At 43.8% G+C, this 25,055-nt stretch overlaps 1 protein-coding gene across 14 annotated transcripts in view; it reads left to right on the forward strand.

The window, feature by feature from the left end:
* GRIP1 (glutamate receptor interacting protein 1) overlaps positions 1-25,055 on the forward strand; it is a 583,767-nt gene that overhangs the window by 507,487 nt on the left and 51,225 nt on the right. For 13 of the 14 annotated variants that reach the window (XM_030548793.1, XM_030548789.1, XM_030548792.1 and 10 more), the window contains 3 exons: positions 9,142-9,328; positions 9,939-10,084; positions 12,159-12,239. In XM_030548793.1, the coding sequence (XP_030404653.1) occupies positions 9,142-9,328; positions 9,939-10,084; positions 12,159-12,239 (414 nt within the window). The remainder of the gene's footprint in view (positions 1-9,141; positions 9,329-9,938; positions 10,085-12,158; positions 12,240-25,055) is intronic. The other variant, XM_030548799.1, reaches the window with a different exon arrangement.

Here is a 25,055-nt window from a genome sequence, read left to right on the forward strand (position 1 = left end):
CAAAGCAAAAAGCCTGGTGCTATAAACCCTAAATGGAAGGAAATGTTTACACAAATCCCAAGGAAGGAAAACAATGTGATTTTTCTAGGGTTCTGCTAACAACATGTAAAATGCAAAACGTATTTAATAACAAGTTGTAACTTTGTTTTTACTCATTAAAAATGACAGAGCAAACTGTCCCTCAGATGAATCATTACATTTTAGCTAATTCCTTGTAGCCAGAAATGAGCCTTGAAGGAATTGAGAGGAGGAGTGGGTAGTAGCCTAGATTTGTACTGGAGAAACACGTGCAGTGCTATAAGTGCTAGAGGATTTAGGGATACCGCTGCAATAGTGCTTTACGGGTTTGACTAGAAACAGAACGAACTGGGGCCCGTCCTCTTTGTATAAGATAATAGTTTCTTCTAGTGGCTACATATATATAATGATACAAGACCTCATTAGGCAGGGATCAAAGTACCCAAGGGCACACTACTCCTTTTGTGTAGTATCAGCGTTGAATCTCGAAGTCATTTGACTTGTGCTGCAGTACAGTCAGTTGAGATGGAATGGGAATAAAGAGAGAGCAAAAAAGGCTGTCAGAAACATAAGAATCTTGCAAGCCTGGGGAGGGGGCTTTCTATAGGAGTTATAAGATCAGTCTTTTTGAAGGACAATACAGAACTTCTTTCCCCAAATATGTTTGTCTATACTGTGGTATAAAGCAGAAAAGGGTGGTTAATTGGCATTGCCTAGCTCAAATAGCCTGACATAAATGTTAATGAGAAATAAACACAACAGGTGGTGAGATTTCCTACCTCTCTAGGACGTTTACCCTGTTGCTAATGAATAAAATATTAGAGGTTTTCAAAGAAACCTACAGGAGCTAGCAGAACCATAACTAAGGATTTTAGTGCCCAGGATGAGCAAGCATATTTGCATCGTCTAGAAATGACACGTGGGGCGCGCAGGGTCACGTCTTTCCCCCCTCCCCTCGCACCCATGTCTGCCTTCCATTTGGCACAGATGTTTTTAAAATGTGGGGTGCGCCTCTCTCCAGGCACGTGCCCCACAGTTTGAAAACTGTTAACTCCTGCAGGGGGTCGCCTGGCCTGCTTGGAACTCTGCCTCTCCACCCTGTGGGAGCCAGAGCACAGGCTGGCTGCCCATGAGTCCTGCCCTGTCCCCTTTGCACGACTAGTGCTCCCCAGGCAGGGTGCGCAGCGCAGCTCCAAGCTGTTCCCCATTGTGCTCTTGCCTCTGCCCTGAAGGAGCCTGGTGCTGACCAGGACCAGCCCCTGCCCATGGATCCTGGCTGCTATGAGATGCTCCCTCTGGAGTACTCATCCCTCCTGGGCACCTGCCTCTCAGCAGTCTGGTCACACCCCATTCACCGCCCAGGGATCTGCTATTGCAGCTGGGTCATTCTCCCCACACTCCCTGCAAGCAGAGTGGAATCGCCTCTTGCACCCCTTGGCTGCCCTGCCCCACCCCAGCCCTGTGGCTGATGGTCACACAGCCCAAGCTCTCACTTTGGCCACATGAACCTGGTGCTCAGCCCAGCCACTGGGGACAGGCGGCGGCTGCTGGCTGGGTGGACTCACTTCTGCCAGCTCTGGAAACCGAGGCTGTGAGAACTGAGTGACCTCTAGGGTTACATATTTCAAGTTCCCAAACAGAGGACACTGCTGGGGGAAAGAGCAGGGGAGAGGGAGGTGGGGGGTGCTGGAGCTGGTATTTGGGGAATGCTGGAGGGGGTAGCTGCAGTAGGGGTACCCACTGGAGGTGTGGGGCACTGTCACTCCCTGTCATGGTGATAAGGCAGCTGGCACAGGCTTGGAATGCAGCACCAGCTGTCAGTCAGCGCCTCCCTGTAGATCTCTCCTGCTCCCCAGGGCTGAGCAGGTGCCATTTCAGATTTTGGTATGGGGGGCAACTTTGACTGTGATCCATGGGCTACTTAGGCACCTGAAAATTCTAGGCTTTTTGCAGATAATTTAGAAATTAGCGCTATATCTAATTCCTATATAAAGAAAGAACAAAATGTATTACAAACATCAATTAAAGCCGTATTTTAAATTGATATGTAAATTCAGAACAATCCGGAGATAATACTGCAAGATAGTCCCAATCCCAAGTCTTGAGGTGGACTCAGAACTGTTCGGCTGTGTCCTACCATTAAATCAATAAGACCCTCATTCAGCACAGTTGGAGGCGGGGAGGAGCCTGTGCTTGGGGAATGGGAGGAGTCCGTTTCAATCCCTAGGGCCAGGATTGAGTTCCATATGAGGAGGAGGTGCCAGGGATTTGGAGCAATCAAATTTTTGAATTGCTCCACTCCGGCTTAGCTCCAGCTTCAGGCAAAAACCTACTGCTCTGTGCTTCAGCTCTGGCCTACTCTCCAAAGTCCTGGGAGGTGCCTCAGTGACTGAGGGGCCTGTTGCTCTTGCCACCGAGAAATCTGGATTTGGGAATGGCAAATCCCCCAAATCCCATTGTCATGCTCAGGGCCGGCTCTAACTTTTTTGCTGCCCCAAGCAAAAAAAAAAAAAAATGCCGCCCCATCGTAACACCACCCCTCCCGCGAGCACCGCCGAACTCCCCCCCTGAGCACCACGCCGCCCGAAGCCCTGCCCCCTGAACACCATGCCGCCCAAGCCCCCCCCCCCGAGCGCCACGCTGCTGAAACACACACCCCCTCCGAGCACTGCCCTGCTGAACCAAAACAAAAAAACCAAAAAAAAAACAAGCGCTGCTCTGCCCCAAGGTGCCGCCCCAAGTACACACTTGGTCGGCTGGTGCCTGGAGCCAGCCCTGGTCACGCTGTCTGGTGTAGGATGCAACTAAGAGCATCAATCTCAGGTCAGACTGCCAGAATACAGGGCATGTACCCCAAACTGGTGGTATATTCTATCACAAGATTTCACAAACCTGTAACAAATGTGTGCTTCCAAAATACTATACTAGTTATTATGTAGCCACAGACAGTCACCTTCAGACTCCCTAGCCCCTCCTGCAGCTTCAGACAAAGCAGACTTCTGTGATAAATGATTATTAAAACTAAGAGTCACATACATTAGGTTCTTCCAGTTCCAAAGAACTCAACACGCACTTCAGATCTTGCCAAAAACCACACTGTTAGCCAGTCCTTTAGTAACTAAAAACTAAAGGTTTATTAATATATAAAAAGGGAAGAGTATTATTAAGAGGTTAAAATGAATCATATACGTTACAATTGATTTCAGAGTTGTAGATCAGGTTAATACAGTGATGTTCAATCTGCCACTTTGTAATAAGTTTCTCTGGTTCATCCCAATATTGGAGTCCTCAGTCCATTGTTCAAGCTCTTCTTTGTTAGAAATCATAATCCAGAGATGTGGAGCAGGAAAGAGGAGCCGTACTTGCTGAAATTATGGGATGGAAGCATTTGGTGCACAGAGATTTCTTATGCTGATGTCAGAAGTCAGATCTGAATAGCTGGTTCTCAGGGCAAGCTTTGTCTATCTAGTCTGGAATGTATGTGCACCATGTACCTTTTGTGATTCCCCTGGTTGTCATGGGCCCTACACTGCTAACAGATAGCAGAGATTCTCCATTAACTCAGGCCTCAGGGCCCTGTGCTTTGGTGCAGGCAAGGGTGGTTGTGCCCCAGCCACAGCTGTGAAGCTCTCCAAGGCTGTTATGTAGCACAGTGGCACACCGCGGTTCTCTCTGGCTGGGGAGTGTCACCACAGAGCAGTACCGCCCTGAGTTACTCCGTTGCTGGCCCAGTGCCCAAGGAGCTGTTTAATGCAGTGAAAAGGTTGTTACAGCACAGAACAAGGTCAAAGAAGAGCTGGCCACTGTAATTTGCAATCCATGTGTGAGTGACGGGGGCCATCATTCCATCAGCAGCAGTGAAAAACATGCATCTCTAGACCCCTCCGCTGGAATTTCAGCCTGGGACTCCCCAGTTCCATGGGAGCTGAGCACATGTGAGTGCTGGGGGGCTGCCATGGGGCGCTCTAGGCTGCCAGGCAGTTGTCAGGATTCAAATGTTTGTCAACAGCCAAAGGGGCAGAGGTCAGCACTCTGTGAGGCAAAGACCCCAGGACGGCCCTGAGCCTGTGAGTGGCCTGAGCAGTCCCCTGTGGGTGTATGTCGGGGGGCCTGGCTGAAGATGGCCCTGAGAGCCACGGCTGTGCAGCTCAGCACGCTGGCTTGTCCACAGCGAAACCCTGGTCAGGGATGAGTCTGTTTAAATTTCAAACACCCTCTAGTGTGTAGCAACTTTATTGAGAGCCTTAACCTCAGGTGTCCTCTCTCCCCCAGTTAGGGTCGCTAACCTTCTACTCACACAAAACCGAACAGCCTTGCTCTGCCCCCTGCCCTGCCCCTTCTCTGAGGCCCTGCCCGTGCCTCACCCCCTGTCGGAGGCCACGCCCCTGCTCATTCCCCCCCACCGTCACTTGCTCTCTCCACCCTCACTTGCTCATTTTAATTGGGCTGTCTCAGGGGATTGGGGTGCAGGGGGGAGTGAGGGCTCCAGCTAGGGGTGTGGGCTCTGGGGTGGGGCCAGGAATGAGGGATTTGGGATACAGGAGGGGGCTCTGGGCTCGGGGGGGTGGAGCTGAGGGGTTCAGAGTATGGGAGGGGGCTCCGGGCTGAGGCAGGGGGTTGAGATGTGGGAGAGGAGTGCAGACTGTGGAGTAGGGCTGGGGATGAGGGGTTTTGGGTACAGGAAGGTGCTCTGGGATGGAACTGAAGGGTTTGGAGGGCAGGAGGGGGATCAGGGCTGGGGCAGGGGGTTGGGGGGCAGGAGGGGTTCAGGGGTGCAGGAGGGTGCTCTGGGCTCAGATTGAGGGGTTCAGAGGGCGGAAGGGGGAATCAGGGATGAGACTGGGGCAGAGGGTTCGGGCCCAGGAGGGGGTCAGGGGAGCAGGCTCCAGGTGGTGCTTATGTCAAGCAGCTCCCAGAAGCAGCGGCATGTCTCCCCTCAAGCTCCTATGCAGAGGCGCTGCCAGGTGGCTTTGTGTGCTGCTCTGTCCTCAGGCGCCACCCCTGTGGCTCCCATTGGCCATGGATCCCCGCCAATGGGAACTGCGGAGGCGGCACTTGGGGTGGGGGCAGCACTAAGAGTAGGGTGGTAGGCAGCGCTGCCACCCGGACAGTCAAGCGTTGCTGATCAAAGCCACCAGGATCCCTTTTCAACAGGGTGTTTCAGTCAAAAACCGGACACCTGGTCCCCCTATCCCCAATGCTGGGAAGGGCCACGCCCCAAGCTGGCGACACTGCTCTGCCAGGCCTCAGCCCTGCACACAGGTTAGAGAGTGTGAGCAGAGCCAAATGGCTCTGGGGAATGCAACAGCAGTTCTGGGGAATGCAACAGCTCCATCCTGAGCTAATCACCCACACAGTCCCTTATGGCACAGATTTGTTCAGTGCCTAGCACATTTTGTGTATGTTCCGAAACAAGGCCCCACTTGTACACCCCATCTCCTCCTAGTGCCTATGCTGATGCTCATGTATTCCCTTCTCTCCTAACCCCTACACTCCACTCCTGTGCCCCCTTCTCTCCTAACTTCTGCACTCCCCTCCCCTGCCCTTCCTGCCACTCAACACTTAGAGCCCTGCCTGCCTGCCTGCCACCGCAGTCCTAGCACCGGGGAGAGCCTGCTCTGGATGGGGTTATGGACCCGCGATCCTGCAGGGTGGGGGTGTGCTGAGCAGCCTGGGCTCCAGCTGATCCTGGGGGTCGGGGGCTGATGCCACTGGGCGCAATCTGGGGGCGGGGAGGTTGATGCTGCTGGGTCCAATCCTGTCCCACCCTATTTTTGTGCCCCCACCAGCTCTGCGCCTCTTGTCCCACCCTAGTTACAGCCCTGGTAGTGAGGCTGAAAGTCAGTGGGAGTCAGTACATAACTCCCGTAAGCGTCTTTGAAAATTGTTGTATCACAATCAAAACTTAATGCAAACAGAATTTGTTATTCAGACCCATTCTTTTTAAAATTGTAAAGCCATCTGTTTTCTGTTCTTTTTAGCAGTCATGCCCATTTAAACATCATTTATAAACTTTGCTCTAAATAGAATTTGAATGAGAAGTCTCTGGGATTCAGTGAGTTCATTAAATAGATGTGCACCAATGCAAGGAGCCTGAGTAACAAAATGGAGGAACTATAGCTACTGGTGCAGGAAGTGAAACCAAATATTGTAGTGGAATAGTAGGCCTGACTGGCATACAGATAGTGCTTGGGGTAGGGTACAGACTCCTGGGATCTGATTTGGATATGGATAGAATCCTCTTTAATGTTTTTAAAGAAATAAATACTACTGGGAATTGTGTGATTGTCGGAGACTTTAACTTGGAGGACAAGTGCTACTAATAATAGTAGGACCCGGATTTTCCTGGATGTGATAGCTGACAGATTTCTTCACCAAATAGTCACTGAACCAACAAGAGGGAATGCCATTTTAGCATTCGTATTGGTGAGTAGTGAGGACCTCATAGAAGAGCTGGTTGTAGAGGACAACCTTGTTTCTATTGATCATGAGCTAATTCAGTTTAAACTAAATGGAAAGATAAACAAAAATAGATCTGCAGCTAGGATCCTTGATGTCAAAAGGGCAAATTTAAAAAAATTAAAGGAATTAGGGAAGAGGACTGGATTGAAGAACTCATGGATCTGAATGTGGAGGAGGCTTGGAATTACTTTAAATCAAAGTTTCAGAAACTAACTGAAGCCTCCCAAGTAAGGAGAAAAAATTCATAGGCAAAGATTGCAGACCAAACTGGATGAGCAAGCATCTCAAACAGATGATTAAGAGAAAGCAGAAAGCCTAAAAGGAATGGAACATGGGAAGGATCAGCAAGGAAAGCTCCCTTTTGGAGGTCAGAAAGTGTAGGGATAAAGTGAGAACTGCCAAAAGCCAAGAAGAGTTGGACCTCTCAAAGGGAATTAAAACCAATAGTGTAAGGTTCTGTAATCATATAAATAAAAAGGAAAGAAGTGGGACCACTAAACACATCCTCAGTGACTTCTTAGATACATTCATGCTGTATCAGAAAGTGTAGGGATAAAGTGAGAACTGCCAAAAGCCAAGAAGAGTTGGACCTTTCTGATACATTCATGCTGTATCAGAAAGTGTAGGGATAAAGTGAGAACTGCCAAAAGCCAAGAAGAGTTGGACCTTTCTGATACATTCATGCTGTATCAGAAAGTGTAGGGATAAAGTGAGAACTGCCAAAAGCCAAGAAGAGTTGGACCTTTCAAAGGGAATTAAAACCAATAGTAAAAGGTTCTGTAATCATATAAATAAAAAGGAAAGAAGTGGGACCGCTAAACACATCTTCAGTGACTTCTTAGATACATTCATGCTGTTTCACATCTGATACTTAGTTTGACCACAATTGTATGCAAGGTCTTGGAACAAATTTTAAAGAGAAAGTAGTTAAGAACATAGAGGTGAACAGTAATTGGGATAAAATACAGCATGGTTTTACAAAACTTAGATTGTGCCAGACCAATCTGATCTCTTTCTTTGATAAGAGAACTGGGTTTTTAGACAAAAGAAATGAAGTAGATCTAATGTATTTGAATTTCAGTAAGGCATTTAATACAGTTCCATATGGGATATTATTAGATAAATTGGAGAAAATATGGATTAATATGAGAATTGAAAGGTGGATAAGGAACTGGTTAAAAGGTCATACTGAAAGGGAAGCTGTCAAGCTGATGAGAGGTTACTAGTGGAGTTCCTCAGGTATCAATCTTGGGACCAGTCTTATTTAACATTTTTATTAATGACCTTGGCACAAAAAGTGAGAGTGTACTAATAAAATTTGCAGATTTTATTAGTTGGGAGGTATTGCTCCCAAAGTTGGGAGGTATTGCTAATATGGAGGAGGACCGGAATATTAGGATGACCTTGATAACTGGAGAAATAGAAATGGAATGAAATTTAATAGAGCAAAGTGCAAGGCCATGCACTTAGGGATTAACAACAAGATTTTTTTGCTAGCTGCTGGGGACATATCAGTTGTAAATGACAGAGGAGAAAGATCTGAGTGTATTAGTTGATCACAGGATGACTATGAACCACATATGTGATGCGTCTGTGAAAAAGGCTAATGCAATCCTAGGATGCATCAGGCAAGATATTTCCAGTAGAGACAGGGAAGTGTTAGTACCATTATTCAAGGCACTGGTGAGACCTCATCTGGAATACTGTGTGCAGTTCTGGTCTCCCATGTTTAAGAAAGATTAATTCAAACTGGAACAGGTCCCGAGAGGGTCTAGTGGGATGATCTGAGGAATGGAAAATCTATCTTATGAGAGGAAACTCAAAGAGCATGACTTGTTTAACCTAACTAAAAGAAGGCTGAGGGGAGATATGATTGCTCTCAATAAATGCATCAGAGGGATAAATAACAGGAAGGGAGAGGCATTATTTAAGTTAAGTATCAATGTGTACACAAAAACAAATGGCCATAAACTGGCCATCAACAAATTTAGGCTTGAAATTAGGCAAAGGTTTCTAACCATCAGAGGAGTGAAGTTCTGGAACAGCCTTCCAAGGGGAGTAGTGGGGGCAAAAAATCTAACTGGCTTCACGACTGAGCTTGATAAGTTTATGGAGGGGATGGTATGATGCGACTGCCTACAATAGCATGTAGCCAATTTGCAACTGCTAGTAGCAAATATTCCCAGTGATAGATCCCAGATAGTGGGGGGTGGGAGAGGACTCTGAGTTACTAAAGAGAATTCTCTCCTGGGTGTCTGGCTGTTGGGTCTTGCCAAAATGCTTAGGATCCAAATGATCGCCATATTTGGGGTCAGGAAGGAATTTTCCCTTGGGTCAGATTAGCAGAAACCAGGTGGGGAGGGGGGTTGCCTTCCTCTGCAGCATGAGACACTTGCAGGTTTAAACTAGTATAAACAGTAGATTCTCTGTAACTTGAAGTCATCATGATTTGAGGACTTCAATAACTCAGCCAGAGCTTAGGAGTCTGTTACAGGAGTAGGTGGGTGAGGTTCTGTGGCCTGCAATATGCAGAAGGTCAGAGTAGATTGTCATGGTGGTCCCTTATGCTCTTAAAATCTATACAATGGATTATATCAGAAAGCAATTACATTTCTACTGTCTAAGTCTGAATGTTTTTCCCTCTGGTCTGTTCTGTTTTAGTGTCTTTAGCTTCTAGCACTGTTGGTCTGGCTGGGCAGGTTGTCCACACAGAAACTACAGAAGTAGTGCTAACAGCTGACCCCATTGTAGGATTTGGGATACAGCTCCAAGGTAGCGTGTTTGCCACTGAGACCTTGTCTTCTCCACCTCTGATTTCATATATTGAGTGTGACAGCCCAGCAGAAAGGTGAGGCTCTTTCAGACAATTGCTTCTAACTGTATGTTGCTGAAGATGCCTGGGGATGGTTTGGTTTGATTGCTTTCTGATTTCTTGAGAAATTCTGGACTGTTGCTCAGTGGGAAAGTAGCATGTAATGAACTCCCTGTTCTGATAATAAAATTTTGTATTCTTGATTGGGTGTAAGACAAATAACAAGCAGCAGTGCCTTTATCTTGCTGATTCCTTCAGTAGCAAACTAGAGGCTATATTAATTAAAACGGAGAGAATTTTTTTTTTTAATCTCTGAAATTCAAAACTAATAAACTCTTTGCAGTGGAGGAACCGCATCCATCTCTGCTAAGTTTTAGTTCAGATCACAGCATAGGAAATGCGTGAGTTTTGAATTATTACCATAATTACGTCTTGGAACATTTCAACTGCACCTACATATGTCTTTGTGATAACATGGTTTCATGTAGGACCACATTAGTTCAATAGTAGGTACAACTGCTAGCTGCCATTGCATAGAATGAGCCGATATAGCATCCTTTTTAAAGGTTAGATGGGATTTATTTTGTATAACTGGATACAGGTTACCTGTACATCTGAAGGCTAATTTTTATTACTGTGTATCAAGGTGTGGAGTTCTACAAATAGGAGACAGACTAATGGCAATAAATGGAATCCCAACAGAAGACAGCATGTTTGAAGAAGCTAATCAGCTTCTCCGAGACTCTTCTATCACCAACAAGGTCACTTTAGAAATAGAGTTTGATGTTGCAGGTATGAATGTATAATTTTTTTTTGCAAGACAGTATTAGGAATGATTTTCATGTGTATTTTATTCAGCAGGCATTTGGGGCTGAAACTTTTATTTTCAGAGATGTCAGTTGTTTGGGAAGCTGGCCCTCTGAAAATAGTGCCTGTTTATGCAGCTTTCTCATTACACGTGGCCCTCCTCAGTGTGCTCCAAAATCCCAGTGGAAATGACAAATGCTGTGGAAAGTTATGGTGACAGTCCCTCCTCTTCATTATTTGCAAACGTATTTCTGTCCAGAGTTAGAGTCTTAGCTCAGCAGAATATTCATAAATTCATTACAATCTCCTATAGAGTTTTACCTGTTAATGACCTGTTTTGCTGCACAGAAAAGTGTTATGTAAACAGTGGATTAGCGGAGAAATCTTAATGGTTCCATTCTTGAGGTATGGACCAGAAAGAATATCAGTAGAATTTCATATTTAAAAACAACAGTGTAAATTAATATGCAAAAACTTAAATTTAATAAAAGTCAGGAAATGCATAACATTGCCTATGCATCTTTTACTTTCCGATGGCGTCTCACCTTTTTTAAGGTATTGAAGCATATAGAATACAAAACCACAGCTTGTATGTGTAATATGCACAGTATATAAACAATGTACATCCCAAAACACCCACCAACCCACATATATATTATTTTTTAATATTTTTACATTAGTATTATTTGTATATATAAAATATTAAGAACCATTAAGACATCTCCACTAATTTAGTAACAGCTCCATAGAAGTCATTACTGTGTCAGTTCTGCAGTGATTTTGCACAGTATAAATATTCTTACAAATGGAATTTCATATAATGGTCATGTTATGCAAAATCCCAGCTAAAGGTTGCTATAGTAATAATTATGAGTGGTATCTTATCATGCAAATTTCCATTAAAGTATGGTCAGACTATTGCATATTAGCCATTCATTTTTGTACATAGCCAATGCAATATTCAAAAATAACACCATGCACAACTGGAGAGCAAATTTTAAATCTATCTGAAGTCACAAATGAAAATGAGTTTTGTGTTTCAAGCTTCGGGCCTACTCCTGTTCCCAATAATGTCTATGTCAAAACTTCCATTGACTTCACCAGAGCAGAATCAGACTTCTAGTTGCTAGTGGTATTTATTTACATCTCTAAACCATGGCAACATGCAGTCTGATTTATCTGGGGCAACGGAGGTGTCACAAGTCAGGACTGGGATGTAATGTTGTATGTTCAAACTTTCATTGCCTCAGCTGGCTCCTTGCTTTCCCTCACTATGCCTATGCTTTTGTTCCTTTACTTTTCATGAGAAATAAAATCCACTGCAGTTATTTACGTGAATATTTCAAAATGTCTTAGACCTACACCAAAAAGTGCCTGAAATCAGAAGGACTTATTTTGTGTCTTTTTAATTAAAAGCTACCTGACAACAGTAATTTTTTCATGTATGCGCGCACACAAAATTGTGGGCTAAGCCACCAGTAGGCACATGCAGTCTCTATCAGTTGAGATTTAAACCTCAGAATAATGGAGCTACAGATCCTTACTTTATGCAATGACATTACCATCACCGATATAAAACATGTTGCATGTGTCATGCTCCATTCACATCAACTTTCATGAATGGGTAGGTGAGATGTAAGGTGACCAGATGTCCCGATTTTATAGGGACAGTACCAATATTCAGGACTTTGTCTTATATAGGCTCTTATTACCCCCCACTCTCATCTCGATTTTTCATACTGGCTATCTGGTCACCTAGTATCAGAGGGGTAGCCCTGTTAGTCTGGATCTGTAAAAGCAGCAAAGAATCCTGTGGCACCTTATAGACTAACAGACGTTTTGGAGCATGGAGCATGCAACATCTGACAAAGTGGGTATTCACCCACAAAAGCTCATGCTCCAAAACGTCTGTTAGTCTGTAAGGTGCCACAGGATTCTTCGCTGGTCACCTAGTGTGATTGTAAGTGTTACTAATGTATTTTCATTGTCTTACACTTAAAATGCCACATCCTTGCAAGTACAGTCCTGCAACCTGTAATTCATCTACTTTTCATTACAGAATCAGTTATACCAAGTAGTGGAACATTTCATGTAAAACTTCCAAAGAAGCATAACGTGGAGCTTGGCATCACCATAAGTTGTAAGTAATTATGACTAATTTTTAAGCCCATTATTATAAAATATTATATAGCTAAAAGTGGATCATATAATTATGGGCTGTAATCAGTTTCAATTGAAATACCTCTTTGTGTGTGTGCCATTCCCAGCCAGTGTGATGGTTAGCAGCATAGGTGCCGACTCTTTCGGTCTTCCAGGGCTGGAGCACCCACGGGGAAAAAATGGTGGGTGCTGAACACCCACCAGCAGCCAGCTCCCTCCCCCCAAGCACCTCCCATCTGCCGTTGGCCCTGCTGATCAGCACCTCCCCCTTCCTCCCAGTGCCTCCAACCTGCCATGGATCAGCTGTTCGGCAGCATGCCGGAGGCGCTAGGAAGGAGGAGGATGAGCAAGGGCAGGGTGTGCTTAGGGGAGGGGGTGGATCGGGGCATGAAGAGACAGGATGGGGACTTGGGGGAAGGGGTGGAGTGGGGGTAAGGCAGGGATAGAAGGGGGATGGGAAGAGGCAGAGTAGGGCCTGGGACAGAGTCAGGGAGTTGAGCACCCCCCGACACATTAGAAAGTCAGACCCTCTGGTTAACAATGCTATCTATTATCAAGTATCTCCTTCTAACACATTTGTAGTTTCCTTATTACATTTATAGCTGGTTGAAGAGGCATGGTCAAATTTGCCATAACTTAGATTTGACGTATTTTTTAGTAGATATATGCCCCAATTCAGGAAGGAACTGAAGCAGATGCAGAGTCCCATTGTAGTCAATTTAAAAACAGAAGCCAATGGAACTTTGGTACAAGCCAATGTTCTTTCCTGACAAGGGATGCTTTCTTCCATCAGGGCCAATTTTTGCAAAGCAAGGCCCCCCAGTCCTGCAAGTGGTTTCTGCCCTGATTTCAGAGGGGGGACTCCTGGGTGCAGGGACCTACACAAGGAGTCATTTGCTGCATCAGGGCCCAACGATTATGTTTGGGCTAAGCAAATAGCTTCAAAACTATTTATACTTTTAAAAGTGTCAGTGCCAGCAGATCAGCACTCATATGCAACACTTTAATGGAGCACCAAAAATGGACACATCATAGAGGAAATGTTAATTTAATTAAGGAAGCAGATTTCAGATCTAATAATAATGAGAGAAAAATTTAATTTAATTTTTTTTAACACTTCAACTTTGTCATTTTACATTTGAAATAAAATATTTTTTTTATTTTCTAACTTTTTTCAGTGGCCAGTAAAGAATGGCTCTGGTCTGTAACTTGACCTTGTTAGACCCCGCCCTTGTTGCAAACAGGCACCATCTCATTGAAGTTAATGGGTGTTATGCACAGAGCATGGATGCCAGTGTGAATCTGGCCTGATAGGAATTAAAATTTCGTTGCTTTTGTGGCCTTACTTAGACCATGCAAAATACTTTTTGAAATGTCTGTAGGTTTTTTTGTGCTTTAATTTATATTATCAAAGCTTTTAGCAGCACAACAGATTAAAATTAGTCAAAAGTGCAGTGAGGAATTTACTATGATTAGCATCTGAAGAGCAAATGAGATGCACCACTGTAGGTTCAGATTATTATGTTCCCATTTGTTATATACGCATATCAAGAATTGTTAGACTCAATAAGGAATGCAGTTTGATGCAAATTAAAATCATGTATCTGCCAGCAGAAGGAGTTGATTTCCTGAGTCATTATAAAACTTAGTTTGTCCTTGTATTAATAATGTTATTTATATCTATTTATATGAAGATGTATTTTTTCTCTCTATTTGCTGTAATACAAAGGTTTTAAAGTATTTATCTTCCCCCTCATTAACTAAAACTTTGGAAATTTGTCTGATAGATTTCAGACCCTTTGTAAAGCCTTGAGTCAGTTGTACTTAATACTTTGTTCTGTTCTATCTAATTAACTCAGAAATGAGCCAGTGATTTAACAGGGTGAATGTTTTATACTAATTTCACTCAGAGCATCTATAGCACATTTATATCTGCATGCCATTTATTGATATTATTGTTATAATACTAAATGCTTTCTTTTAAAAAACAAAATGAAAATGGTCCAACAAAACAACAGAAGAATCTGCATGCACTGTGGGTGAAATTCAACTCTTCACAAAGCTGGAGCTATCAAGCTTAGAACATAAATACTACATGAGATCAGGTGATATAATATCCATGTGGGCAAGACATGGGTAAGCACTGTGGACACTCTATGGTCAATAGTCCTACAGGCACTCTGATGCATGAGTCTTCAGGGGTCATTTCTGCTACCCCTCTTGTTCAGTTCATATGTAAAAGTTCTAGAGGAGCTAGTGAGGTACTTAGTCTGAGATGCCATCGGTATTACTACTGAGGGCATTCTCCACCAAAAAATTTAAAATTCTGCACCAAAAAATTCTACGCACAGTATTTTAAAATTCTGAAAATTTTATTTGTCAAATAAATGTGGAGGCTCCAGCACAGCATTGGGGAGCACAGGCCACTGGCTGCACAGAGGTGTGAGGTCACTGTGCAGATCCCCCTGGGACACAGACTCAGTGGTGATGCTTCACCCAACCCTGACACAGCAAAAGGACCAGACCTGCCCCAAAAACACCCCAGGGCCCTGCTCCTCTGTGCCAGCTGCACCAGGTGTGGGCAAGCAGGCTCAGCAAGGCAGGATCCAAGTGAGGTGGGATCCAGGGGTGAGTTGAGAGGGTTCTGTGTGGGGCAATTGGGTGTGGGTGGCTCAAGTGATGGATCCGGATGCGGGGGGGATCTGGATATACAGGGACTTGTTGCGGGGGTTCTGGGTGAGATGGTAATAGGACTCTGCAGGGGGGGCCAGGTGAAGGTGGTTCTTTCATTTTTCTTGGTCAGTAAATAAGCCTACGTGAAACTACTGCCTGGTCCTCAAAAACCTTGTGAATCTGGACAAAGTACTAAATGAACCTGAGCAGATTTAGAGTTTTGGAGGAAATCATGTGTAACTCAATTTTGGGGGCTGAATTTCACTTTTTTTAAGGTTCGTTCAAACTAGAAACTAAGGGGGCACAAATCATAATGAAGTAAAACCAGAAGAAAAGTTCATGTGAATCCTTGTAAATCAAAGTCACTAGCTTTCACATAACTTTTTATGTCAACTGTCTCTCAATACAATGGACTTGTCAGATGCTGCTCTAACACACACAATTTACACTCTTAACCTCCGAAAAGAAGGTCCTAGTTAAGTCTTTCATGGTTCCCAAAATTCTTTAATGGGTTACAGTTCCCCTTAGCATGTATGTAGGCTTGTGAAAGACCATGTTTTCCATTAATATTTATATGCTTTGGATCAGGCGCCTAGTCCATAGTCTGCCAAGATAAGTGACTATAGCTTTCATACAGTGGTTAGCACCAATTTCATACCCAATTAACTGCTTCTGGAAATTAGAACTTCTTTATTTTTTAAACCAGGCCACAGAAACTAGAACTGTGTAAATAAATGATTTTCTGGTTCAGAAGCTAAACTAAATAAAAGTTGGAAAAAAAATTGTTTTGAAACAAAACATTTTGTGTGACCCAAAGGATTTAGGTTTGGGTTTTTGTTTTTGTTCTTTTTTACTTTTTGTAAAGCAAAATTTGAAACAAAAAGTCTTTTGAAATTGAAAAATTGAAACATTTTCTTTCGAAAATATTTAAACAAATCTTTTCAACTTTCTCAAATTTTTTTTTTCCAGACAGAATAATTTGGTGAATTCCACTGATCTGAATATGCATTTTTGGCAAACAATTTTTATCCATGTTTTTTCCCCAGCTCTAATGGAACCAAGTACAACACAACAATATGCTAGGCAATATCACCTTTTTTAAAACAGAGCCATTTCATGGAAATTACTAAAGAGGTCAGCCCTTAGCAATTGTAAGGTGTGTAAATTTGATTTAATTTATTTGCCATCTATATTGATTTTAAACAGTGTAGTGGAATATAGATTTTTTTTTTAAGATTGAGTTTTGTGACACCAACTACTTTATCACAGCCACATATTTTAAAAATACATTGAAAGATGTCAAAAAGATATATTTGCTTAAGTAATATGAAAATTGTAATTTCCTAAGTCCTGTATATAATAAACCAAAACACTATATAGACCTGAGTCCTGCAAACACTTGTGCACATGAGTAACTCACATGAATAGGCCCATCGAGTTCAATGGCATTCCTCTTATGTGTAAAGTTTCACACGTGCATATATTTTTTTCAGGATGAGGTCCTATTTATTAAGTATATTTGAGCGTTAGTCAAAAAATGTGAAAATCATACAACTCTGGCATAAAAGAACTTTTGCATAATCTCCCACTGTAGAAATATAAAAATGGAAGAATATTGTGTACACATACACAGTAAAGCCTGTCTTTAGCAACCACTCTAAAACGAATGACAAAAACTGATTGAATATTATAAGTGGTCTTCAAATAAAAGTGGGTCATAATTGTGCTTGTTTTGAGATACCTCATAGTGTTTTCATTATATATTAGAGAAAAGGAGGCTAATTGTGATATTTAGTGTCGAGAAAAATATTTGAGGAGTTGCATGTTGAATAGTATTTATGTATATATATATATAGGTGTATCTATACGTACTATCTATTTTTATTATTTATTTATTTTGTATTAGCCTTACATTGTACTCAGGTATTGAACCATCTGTTCATGAGCATAAATCAGTTCTTGCAGTGCTGATACAGTTCTGATATCATCAGAATTTTTATTATTAACCTCCATTCACAGGTGGGCCAGAAAAAAAAAATCATTTCAAGGGGCTTCAAAAGCAGCAGGTGTACAAGGTTTGAGCCTGGAAGCAAATTATCTTGACTCGTTTTCCAAAAATCATTATGGGCACTTTACATTAGACAAGCCTTAAAAAAAATACATCAAAGGTTAGCAGGTCGTTTATTCTTTTTTGTGCTTATATATAAATAGGAAGATTCTGATACCCTTACTCACAACATATAGCACCTTACTCCACAAGTGGTCCCCGAAGCTAATAGCTCATGGAATAAGAGTAAGGAATTAAAATAATAGTTCAAGGGTTTTCAGGATTGGGCCCACATCCACAAAGTGCAGATTTACTTGACAGCTCTCAGCAGCCCCAGTGAGCCATCATAATATTAATTATCCACTCTTAAGAACAAAAAATAATCCACTGTAAGAACTACTTATGTATGGATTCAATGAGCTTTTTAGTCCCTTTAGTAAACTGTGCGCTCTAACAAGTAGGGGTTGTCAAGAGCTGTGCATCACTGATTTCCGTTTGCTGACTTGGTTTGTGTACAGCCATTTTCCTCTGAATTTTACTTTGAGTTTTGAGTTCAAACAAAGTTGGAACCTCAAAGCCAAACTCAGCTGCAATTGCCTAGCTTTGGCTGGACACTAAGGGGGGGAAACGCTTTTGCCTGGTTTCTGGCCCAAATCATAATTTGATCCAGGTTTGTTGGAAACATTTTTGAAAAAAATTCAGGGACATTTCAGTGACCACAGCCTATGTTCCATGTTTGCAATGATATGTGACAGCAGGTCTCGTTTCTGATTTTGTTAGAGCTGTAGTGTTGATGGGGCCATTGCATTATTGGTTCCCATAGATTTCAGGGATTTTTATTTCCCTTTTCTGGTTTTAATAGTAACATTACAGTAGCACTTGGGGTACGTGTACACAGCCCAGGGGAGTGAGCCTACCAGCCCAGGTCGACAGACTCAAGCTCACAGGGCTCGTGGTCCCACTCTAAAACTAGCTGTGCAGACGTTGTGCTTCAGGCTGAAGTTCAGACTCTGAATCCTAGGGAGGGAGGGGATGCTTTCAGAGTCTGAGCCACAGCTTCAAAGCATTGTCTACACAGCTATTTTTGGTGCGATAGCATGAGCCTCACAAGCCAGAGTCTGTTGATCTCTGGGCTGGGAGGCTCGATTTAGCGGACTGTGTAGACATGTCCTTACAGACTAGGGTGACCACCTTTTCAAAATGCAAAAGGAGGACACATCCTTCTTCCAAACTCCCACACCCTGCTCCTCTTCTTCCCCCTGATGCCCCTACCCCAGCCAAATTGAAAGTCAGAGCCAGGCTGTGGTAAGAACTGCCCAGGCCGCTGTGGGGACCCTGGGCAGGATGCTGGAGAGTAGCTCCTAGCCCATATCTCCACCCCTCGAGGCACATCACCCAGGACAGGTGGAGGGTCCAGGACTCCCCACCAGCAGCCTGTGCTCCCTGGGCAGCTCTTACTAGTGCCTGTCTCCAGCTTCTGGCCTGGCCAGGTGGTGGGGACATGGGCAGGAGAGAGAGAGAGTAGGGAAGAGGCTGGTGCTGACCCTGAGCCTTGAGCAGGCATGGAGCAGCGCCGCAGGTAATCCAGGACAAATGTTATCCCAGAGTCATTCAACCCAGGACCAGAACGTGAACTCTGCATTTCAGAACCGTCCCACCTAATTTGAGATGGGCGGTCCCCTGTTAGAGAGACCAACTGGGGTAAGGGCCTCATTGTATTTTGACACAGTACAAACACAGGTTGATCAGTAGCTGCACTGAATATTTTACTGTTTAAATAGGTAAGACAAACAACAGATCAGGTACTGAGGCCCAAAGACTGACTATGTGATCTGCCTAAGGTCCCAGAAGAAATCTGCAGCTGTCAAGGCTGAATTCCACTCTGTCACTCCAAGTGCAGAAGTGGGGCCTGCAAGAATTTAAAAAAATTAATTCTGGCCACTCCAGGCTTGTATTACGCTCCCAAGGTTACAACTTTTCTCTGACCTTGACTTGGTAAACGCTGCCACCACCCAAATGCAACAAAACCCCCTTTGAACATAGGAAGGAGCACTTGGGAATTCCTCACTGTAGGATGCCCTCAAGCCCTGTCACCCCTCTCCAGGGAAGAGCTGAGAAAGGAAACAAAGGAAATTACCTGTGCCCACCAGCTAATCAAACAACATGCACAAACTTCTTAAGACGCCAAAAATCTAATCCTGTTCTTAAAAAGGTAAGTTTTATTAAAAACAAAAATTAAAAACATCTGGAACTTAGGCTTTTACTAGATTTTAAAAGAGCAATTCCAAAAATTAAGCACCCAAAATACATTTCTTGGAGGTTCAGCTTAAAGGTTACAAGCAAACAAAAGCAGTTGCGGTTAGCACAGAGGAGTCCACAAGACAATAAGAAATAAAAGAAATAACACTAATTGCATCTAGCTAAATATTCTGATCTACTTACACACTGGAGTTCAGATAAGTAGTTCTAGGCATGATTTGATGACTTATAATCATACCTGGCGTAGCTGCTTGTAGCATGTTTGCTCTGACCCTTCAGCCCAGAGAGAACAGAAAAAGGGAAAGTTTCTTTCCCAATTTTAAAAAGTTCTACCTTCCCATTGGCTCTTTTGGTCAGGTGCCCCCTTTTTTTCTTTATCTAGGGGACTTTTTAACCCTTTACAGGTAAAGAAAGTAAAGAATAGCTACCGGGAGGGATTTTACAGCTAGCTGGCTGGCTGGGTGTCCATCAAAGGGAGCTATCCTCCCCTCCTTTATTTATTACATGCCCCCCAAATCACAGATGGTGCTGGCCAACCTGGTTCAGGTCAGGCCCACACCGGCTGGGATTTCGTACTGGAAGTTTAGGAAATAGCGTTAATATACATACTAATTTTACTAATAATTTTTACTCATAATTTTACTATTACTGACATGAAGAACTAAAGAGTACTTTTTACATTTCAAGGACTACAATAACTTAGAACACAGGGACATTTTTACTTGGCTAATTCTGGGAAACCTTCTCAGGAGAGTGCATCAGCCACTTTGTCAGAGGCTTCTGAAACGTGTTGTATTTCAAAATCAAAGTCTTGAAGAGCTAAACTCCACCGAAGAAGTTTTTTGTTAGTCTCTTTGACTGTGTGAAGCCACTTCGGTGCAGCATGGTCTCCTTCTTTGAGAAGGTAACAGATTTTTTAGACAAAGGAAACGCAATGGATCTAATTTACCTCGATTTCAGTAAGGCATTTGATACGATTCCACATGAGGGGTTGTTAATTAAATTGGAAAAGATGGGGATCAGTATGAAAATTGAAAGATGGATAAGGAACTGGCTAAAGGGGAGACTACAACAGGTCATACTGAAAGGTGAATTGTCAGGCTGGAAGGAGGTTACTAGTGGAGTTCCTCAGGGATCAGTTTTGGGACCAATCTTATTTAATTTTTTTATTACTAACCTTGGCACAGAAAGTGGGAATGTGCTAATAAAATTTGCAGATGACACAAAGCTAGGAAGTATTGCTAACACAGAGAAGGACCGAGATATCATACAGGAAGATCTGGATGACCTTGTAAACTGGAGTAATAGTAATAGGATGAAATTTAATCATGAAAAGTGCAAAGTCCATGCACTTAGGGGGTTAATAACAAGAATTTTGGTTATAAATTAGGGACACATCAGTTGGAAGTAATAGAGGAGGAGAAGGACCTCGGAGTATTGGTTGATCACAGGATGACTATGAGCTGCTACTGTGATATGGCCATTAAAAAAGCTAATGCGGTTTTAGGATGCATCAGGCAAGGTGTTTCCAGTAAAGATAAGGAGGTTTTAGTACCGTTATACAAGGCACTGGTGAGACCTCATCTGGAATACTGTGTGCAGTTCTGGTCTCCCATGTTTAAGAAGGATGAATTCAAACTGGAACAGAAAAGGGCTACTAAGATGATCTGAGGAATGGAAAATCTGTCTTATGAAAAGAAACTGAAAGAGCTTGGCTTGTTTAGCCTAGCCAAAAGAAGGCTGAGGAGAGATATTATTGCTCTTTATAAATATATCAGAGGGCCAGATATCAGGGAGGTAGAGGAATTATTTAAGCTTAGTACCAATGTGGGCACAAGAACAAATGGATATAAACTGGACACTAGGAAGTTTAGACTTGAAATGAGACGAAGGTTTCTAACCATTAGAGGAGTGAAGTTCCGAAACAGCCTTCCATGTGGAGTAGTGGGGGCAAAAGACATACCTGGCTTCAAGACTAAGCTTGATAAGTTTATGGAGGGGATGATATGATGGGATAGCCTAATTTTGGCAGTTAATTGACCTTTGATTATTAGCAGGTAAATATACCCAATGGTCTGTGATGGGATGTTAGATGGGGTGGGATCTGAGTTCCTAGAGAGAATTCTTTCCTGAGTGCTGGCTGGTGAGTCTTTCCCCCATGCTCAGGGTTTAACTGATCACCATATATGCGGTTGGGAAGGAATTTTCCTCCAGGGAAGATTGGCAGAGACCCTGGAGGTTTTTCGCCTTCCTCTAGCGTGGGGCACTGGACACTTGCTGGAGGATTCTCTGCACCTTGAGGTCTTTAAACCACGATTTGAGGACTTCAGTAACTCAAACATAGGTTAGGGGTTTGTTACAGGAGTGGGTGGATGAGATTCTGTGGCCTGTATTGTGCGGGAAATCAGACTAGATGATCGTAATGGTTCCTTCTAACCTTAAGTCTATGAATCTATGGTCAGTCTGTAGGTGGAACCGCTGTACTCAAATGTAGGGGCATAGCTTATCCAGAACGTGCACAATGGTGTAATATTTATTTTTCTGAGACTGACCAGTGGCTTTCCCTCTCAGAAAGTTTTTTGCTGAGAAACACGACAGGATGGAATTGTTGATCTGGTCCCTCCTGCATTAAAACTGCTCCCACACCACACTCGGACGCATCTGTGGTTACGACGAATGGTTGGTTGAAGTCTGGGGCCCTCAGTACAGGGTCAGACATAAGGGCCGCCTTAAGCTGGTTAAAGGCTTTTTGACACTTTTCAGTCCACTGAACAACATTTGGCTGCTTTTTCCTGGTCAGGTCTGTCAGTGGGGTGGCAATTTGCCTGTAGTGTGGTATAAATCGTTGGTTATACCCGGCCAAGCCCAAGAAGGATTAGACCTGCTTCTTAGACTTAGGGACAGGCCAATTTAGGATAGCATTTACCTTAGCCTGTAGGGGGTTGATAGTTCCTTGACCCACCTGGTGTTCAAGGTACATTACCCTGTTTAGGCCTATTTGACACTTTTTGGCCTTAACAGTTAATCCTGCCTCCCTTATGCGCTGGAAGACAGGTGTTCCAGGTGTTCGGCCCATGAATCTAAGAATATAGCCACATCGTCGAGGTGGGCAACTTCACATTCCCCAAATCCAGCCAGAAGGTTATCTACCAATTTCTGGAAAGTGGTGGGTGCATTTTGCAGTCTAAAAGGGAACACATTAAATTCATACAGCCCTACATAGTTGATGAAGGCTGACCTTTCCTTGGCTGGGTCATCTAGCGGCACTTGCCAGTACCCTTAGTTAAGTCTAAGGTAGAGATGAGCTGGGCACGTCCCAGTTTCTTCAATAGCTCATCTGTGCATGGCATTGGATAGTTTTCTGGGCGAGTTACAGCATTTAGCTTATGGTAGTCCACACAAAAGCAGATTTCCCCATCTGGTTTGGGAACCAGAACTACTGGAGAGGCCTACGCATTCTCAGAGGGGTAGATTACATCCATCAGTAACATGTCCTTGATCTCCCTTTCTATTGCGGTTTTGGCTTGAGGAGCCATCCGGTAGGGTTGGGCTCTAATTGATCGAGCATCATCTGTGTCAATGAAGTGGTACACCCATTCTGTCCGTCCTAGGGTGGCTGAAAACATTAGCGCGAAGCTGATGCACAGCTCCTGGATTTGCTGTCGCTGCTTACACCCAAGGGTCATGGAAAGGCTTACCTCTTAGTAGACTCCTTCAGGCCACTCAGCGTCGTCTCTCTCCTGGGCTGTAAACTTGATTTTTCAGGAATAAAGGGCTTTAGAGAATTAATATGGAATACTTTAGGTTTTAAGGAGGGTCTGGGAACGCTATGAAGTCAAGTGCCCACTTTTTTTCTTTATCTGGGGAACTTTTTAACTCTTTACAGGTAAACCAAGTAACGAACAGCTACCGGGAGGGATTTTACAGCTAACTGGCTGGCTGGGTGTCCATCAAAAGGAGGTTCCCCCCCCCTTTTATTTATTACAGCGGCAGAGCCAGAAATTGAACCCAGATCTCCAGAGTCCCAGACCAGTATCTTAACAACAGGATAGTCTTCCTCTCTGGAATATTAAATAAGTGTAAAAAAATGAAAGGATCATCCATGATCATGGCAAATACAAAGTATTAATCAGTTTATTTTATTTTAAAGTGGACTAAAAGCAGAATTTCAGACTCAGCCCTGAACTTACCATCTGTATCTTTTTATGCACTCTTATACACCCTTCAAGTTCAGAACACGCTCTCCTAGTTCAGAATACAGAGTGTATAAGGCAGGAGTGGGCAAACTTTTTGGCCCAAGGGCCACATCAGGGTTGCAAAACTGTATGGAAGGCTGGGTAGGGAAGGTTGTGCCTCCCCAAACAGCCTGGCCGCTGCCCCCTATCCGCTCCCTCCCACTTCCAGCACCCCGACTGCTCCCCTCAGAACTCCCAATCTATCCAACCCCCCCTGCTCCTTGTCCTCTGATCACCCCCTCCCAGGACCCCCTGCCCCAGCTGCCTCCCAGGGACCCCACCCTCAAGCCAACCCCCTCCTGTTCCCTGACTGTCCCGGCCCCCTATCCACACCCCCACCCCTTCACAGGCCCCCGGGACTCCCATGCCTATCCATTCCCCGTCCCCTGACCACCAACCCCCAAAACCTCCACCCATCCAACTGCCCCCTGCCCCTGACTGCCCCCTGGGTCCCCCCCAACCCCCTTACCATGCCAGAGCCAGCCACGCCAGAAGCAGTGGGCCAGAGCGCTAGCAGCGTGGCGCGCTGAGGCTGCGGGGGAGAGGCTGGGGGCTAGTCTCCTGGGCCAGGAGCTCGAAGTCCGGGCTGGATGGTCCCATGGGCCGTAGTTTGCTCACCTCTGGTGTAAGAACTCTAAATGTGCAGGGATCTCAATAGCTACATATAAAGGAATATACCAAGCATGACGTTTCAAAAAGTTTCCTTATGGAGCAAAATACAGAAAAAGCAATATTAAAATAGTGTGGTGTTATCATGTTTTCTTTTTGCAGATCCCATCAGTATGTTTGCTAAAATAATCTAGCAGTCGGATCCCCATGGGAAGTCCCTTGTTCCCATCAAGGCCCAAAGATTTCACTGGGACTCTGCCCAGGTGTTAGGATCCAAAGGCAAGATAGGGTCCTAGATACTAAACTCATCAAAATTATTTGGTGACAAAGACATCCCTAATCAGTTTTAGAATGTAAGCTTAATCTAAGATTGATTTATGTATAAAATAATTATTAAAAGAGGGGCTGGTAGTATCACCTACTTTTAAAGTTACCTGACACTTCCCATTATAAGACCCTGCTTTTAATTGCTTCTTCTTTTGCCATTCTTTAACCATTTGAGCTGAAATTCTCCATGCAAGGCGTCTGCCTTTTTTGGGAGAAGTCCAGCCGGGACAGTTGAGCTGGTTCCAAGAACAATGCTAGGGGAAAATACAGTGTTTTACCCATGTTAAAAAATTCTGGTTTTTAAAACTCCATGATTTGGAACAGGGACTTGAATTTGGCCAGCTTTTGGCCATCTCCATGAAAATCTGCCTAAGTCTGGCCAAATTATAAGCCTTTGGAAAATCACACATGCTCAGTAGAGATTTTCACCTCTATTGCTGGTCCACAGAAATGATGACAAGCTACTCCTGCTGTCAGCTACTCCTTTAGCTCAGGTGGCAGAGGTCTGTGTGGTGAATCTAAAGTCTGCCACCCTGCTGATGACTAGTGTGGGGATCAATATGATGCCACATGGTGGAATTTGTTTTTCCAGTTTGCTTTTTAAAAATCTGGGAAATTACATACACAAAAAGCCATTTTAAAAGAA

The sequence above is a fragment of the Gopherus evgoodei genome, chromosome 1 (assembly GCF_007399415.2).
Source record: "Gopherus evgoodei ecotype Sinaloan lineage chromosome 1, rGopEvg1_v1.p, whole genome shotgun sequence".
In the NCBI taxonomy this organism is placed as follows: domain Eukaryota; kingdom Metazoa; phylum Chordata; order Testudines; family Testudinidae; genus Gopherus; species Gopherus evgoodei.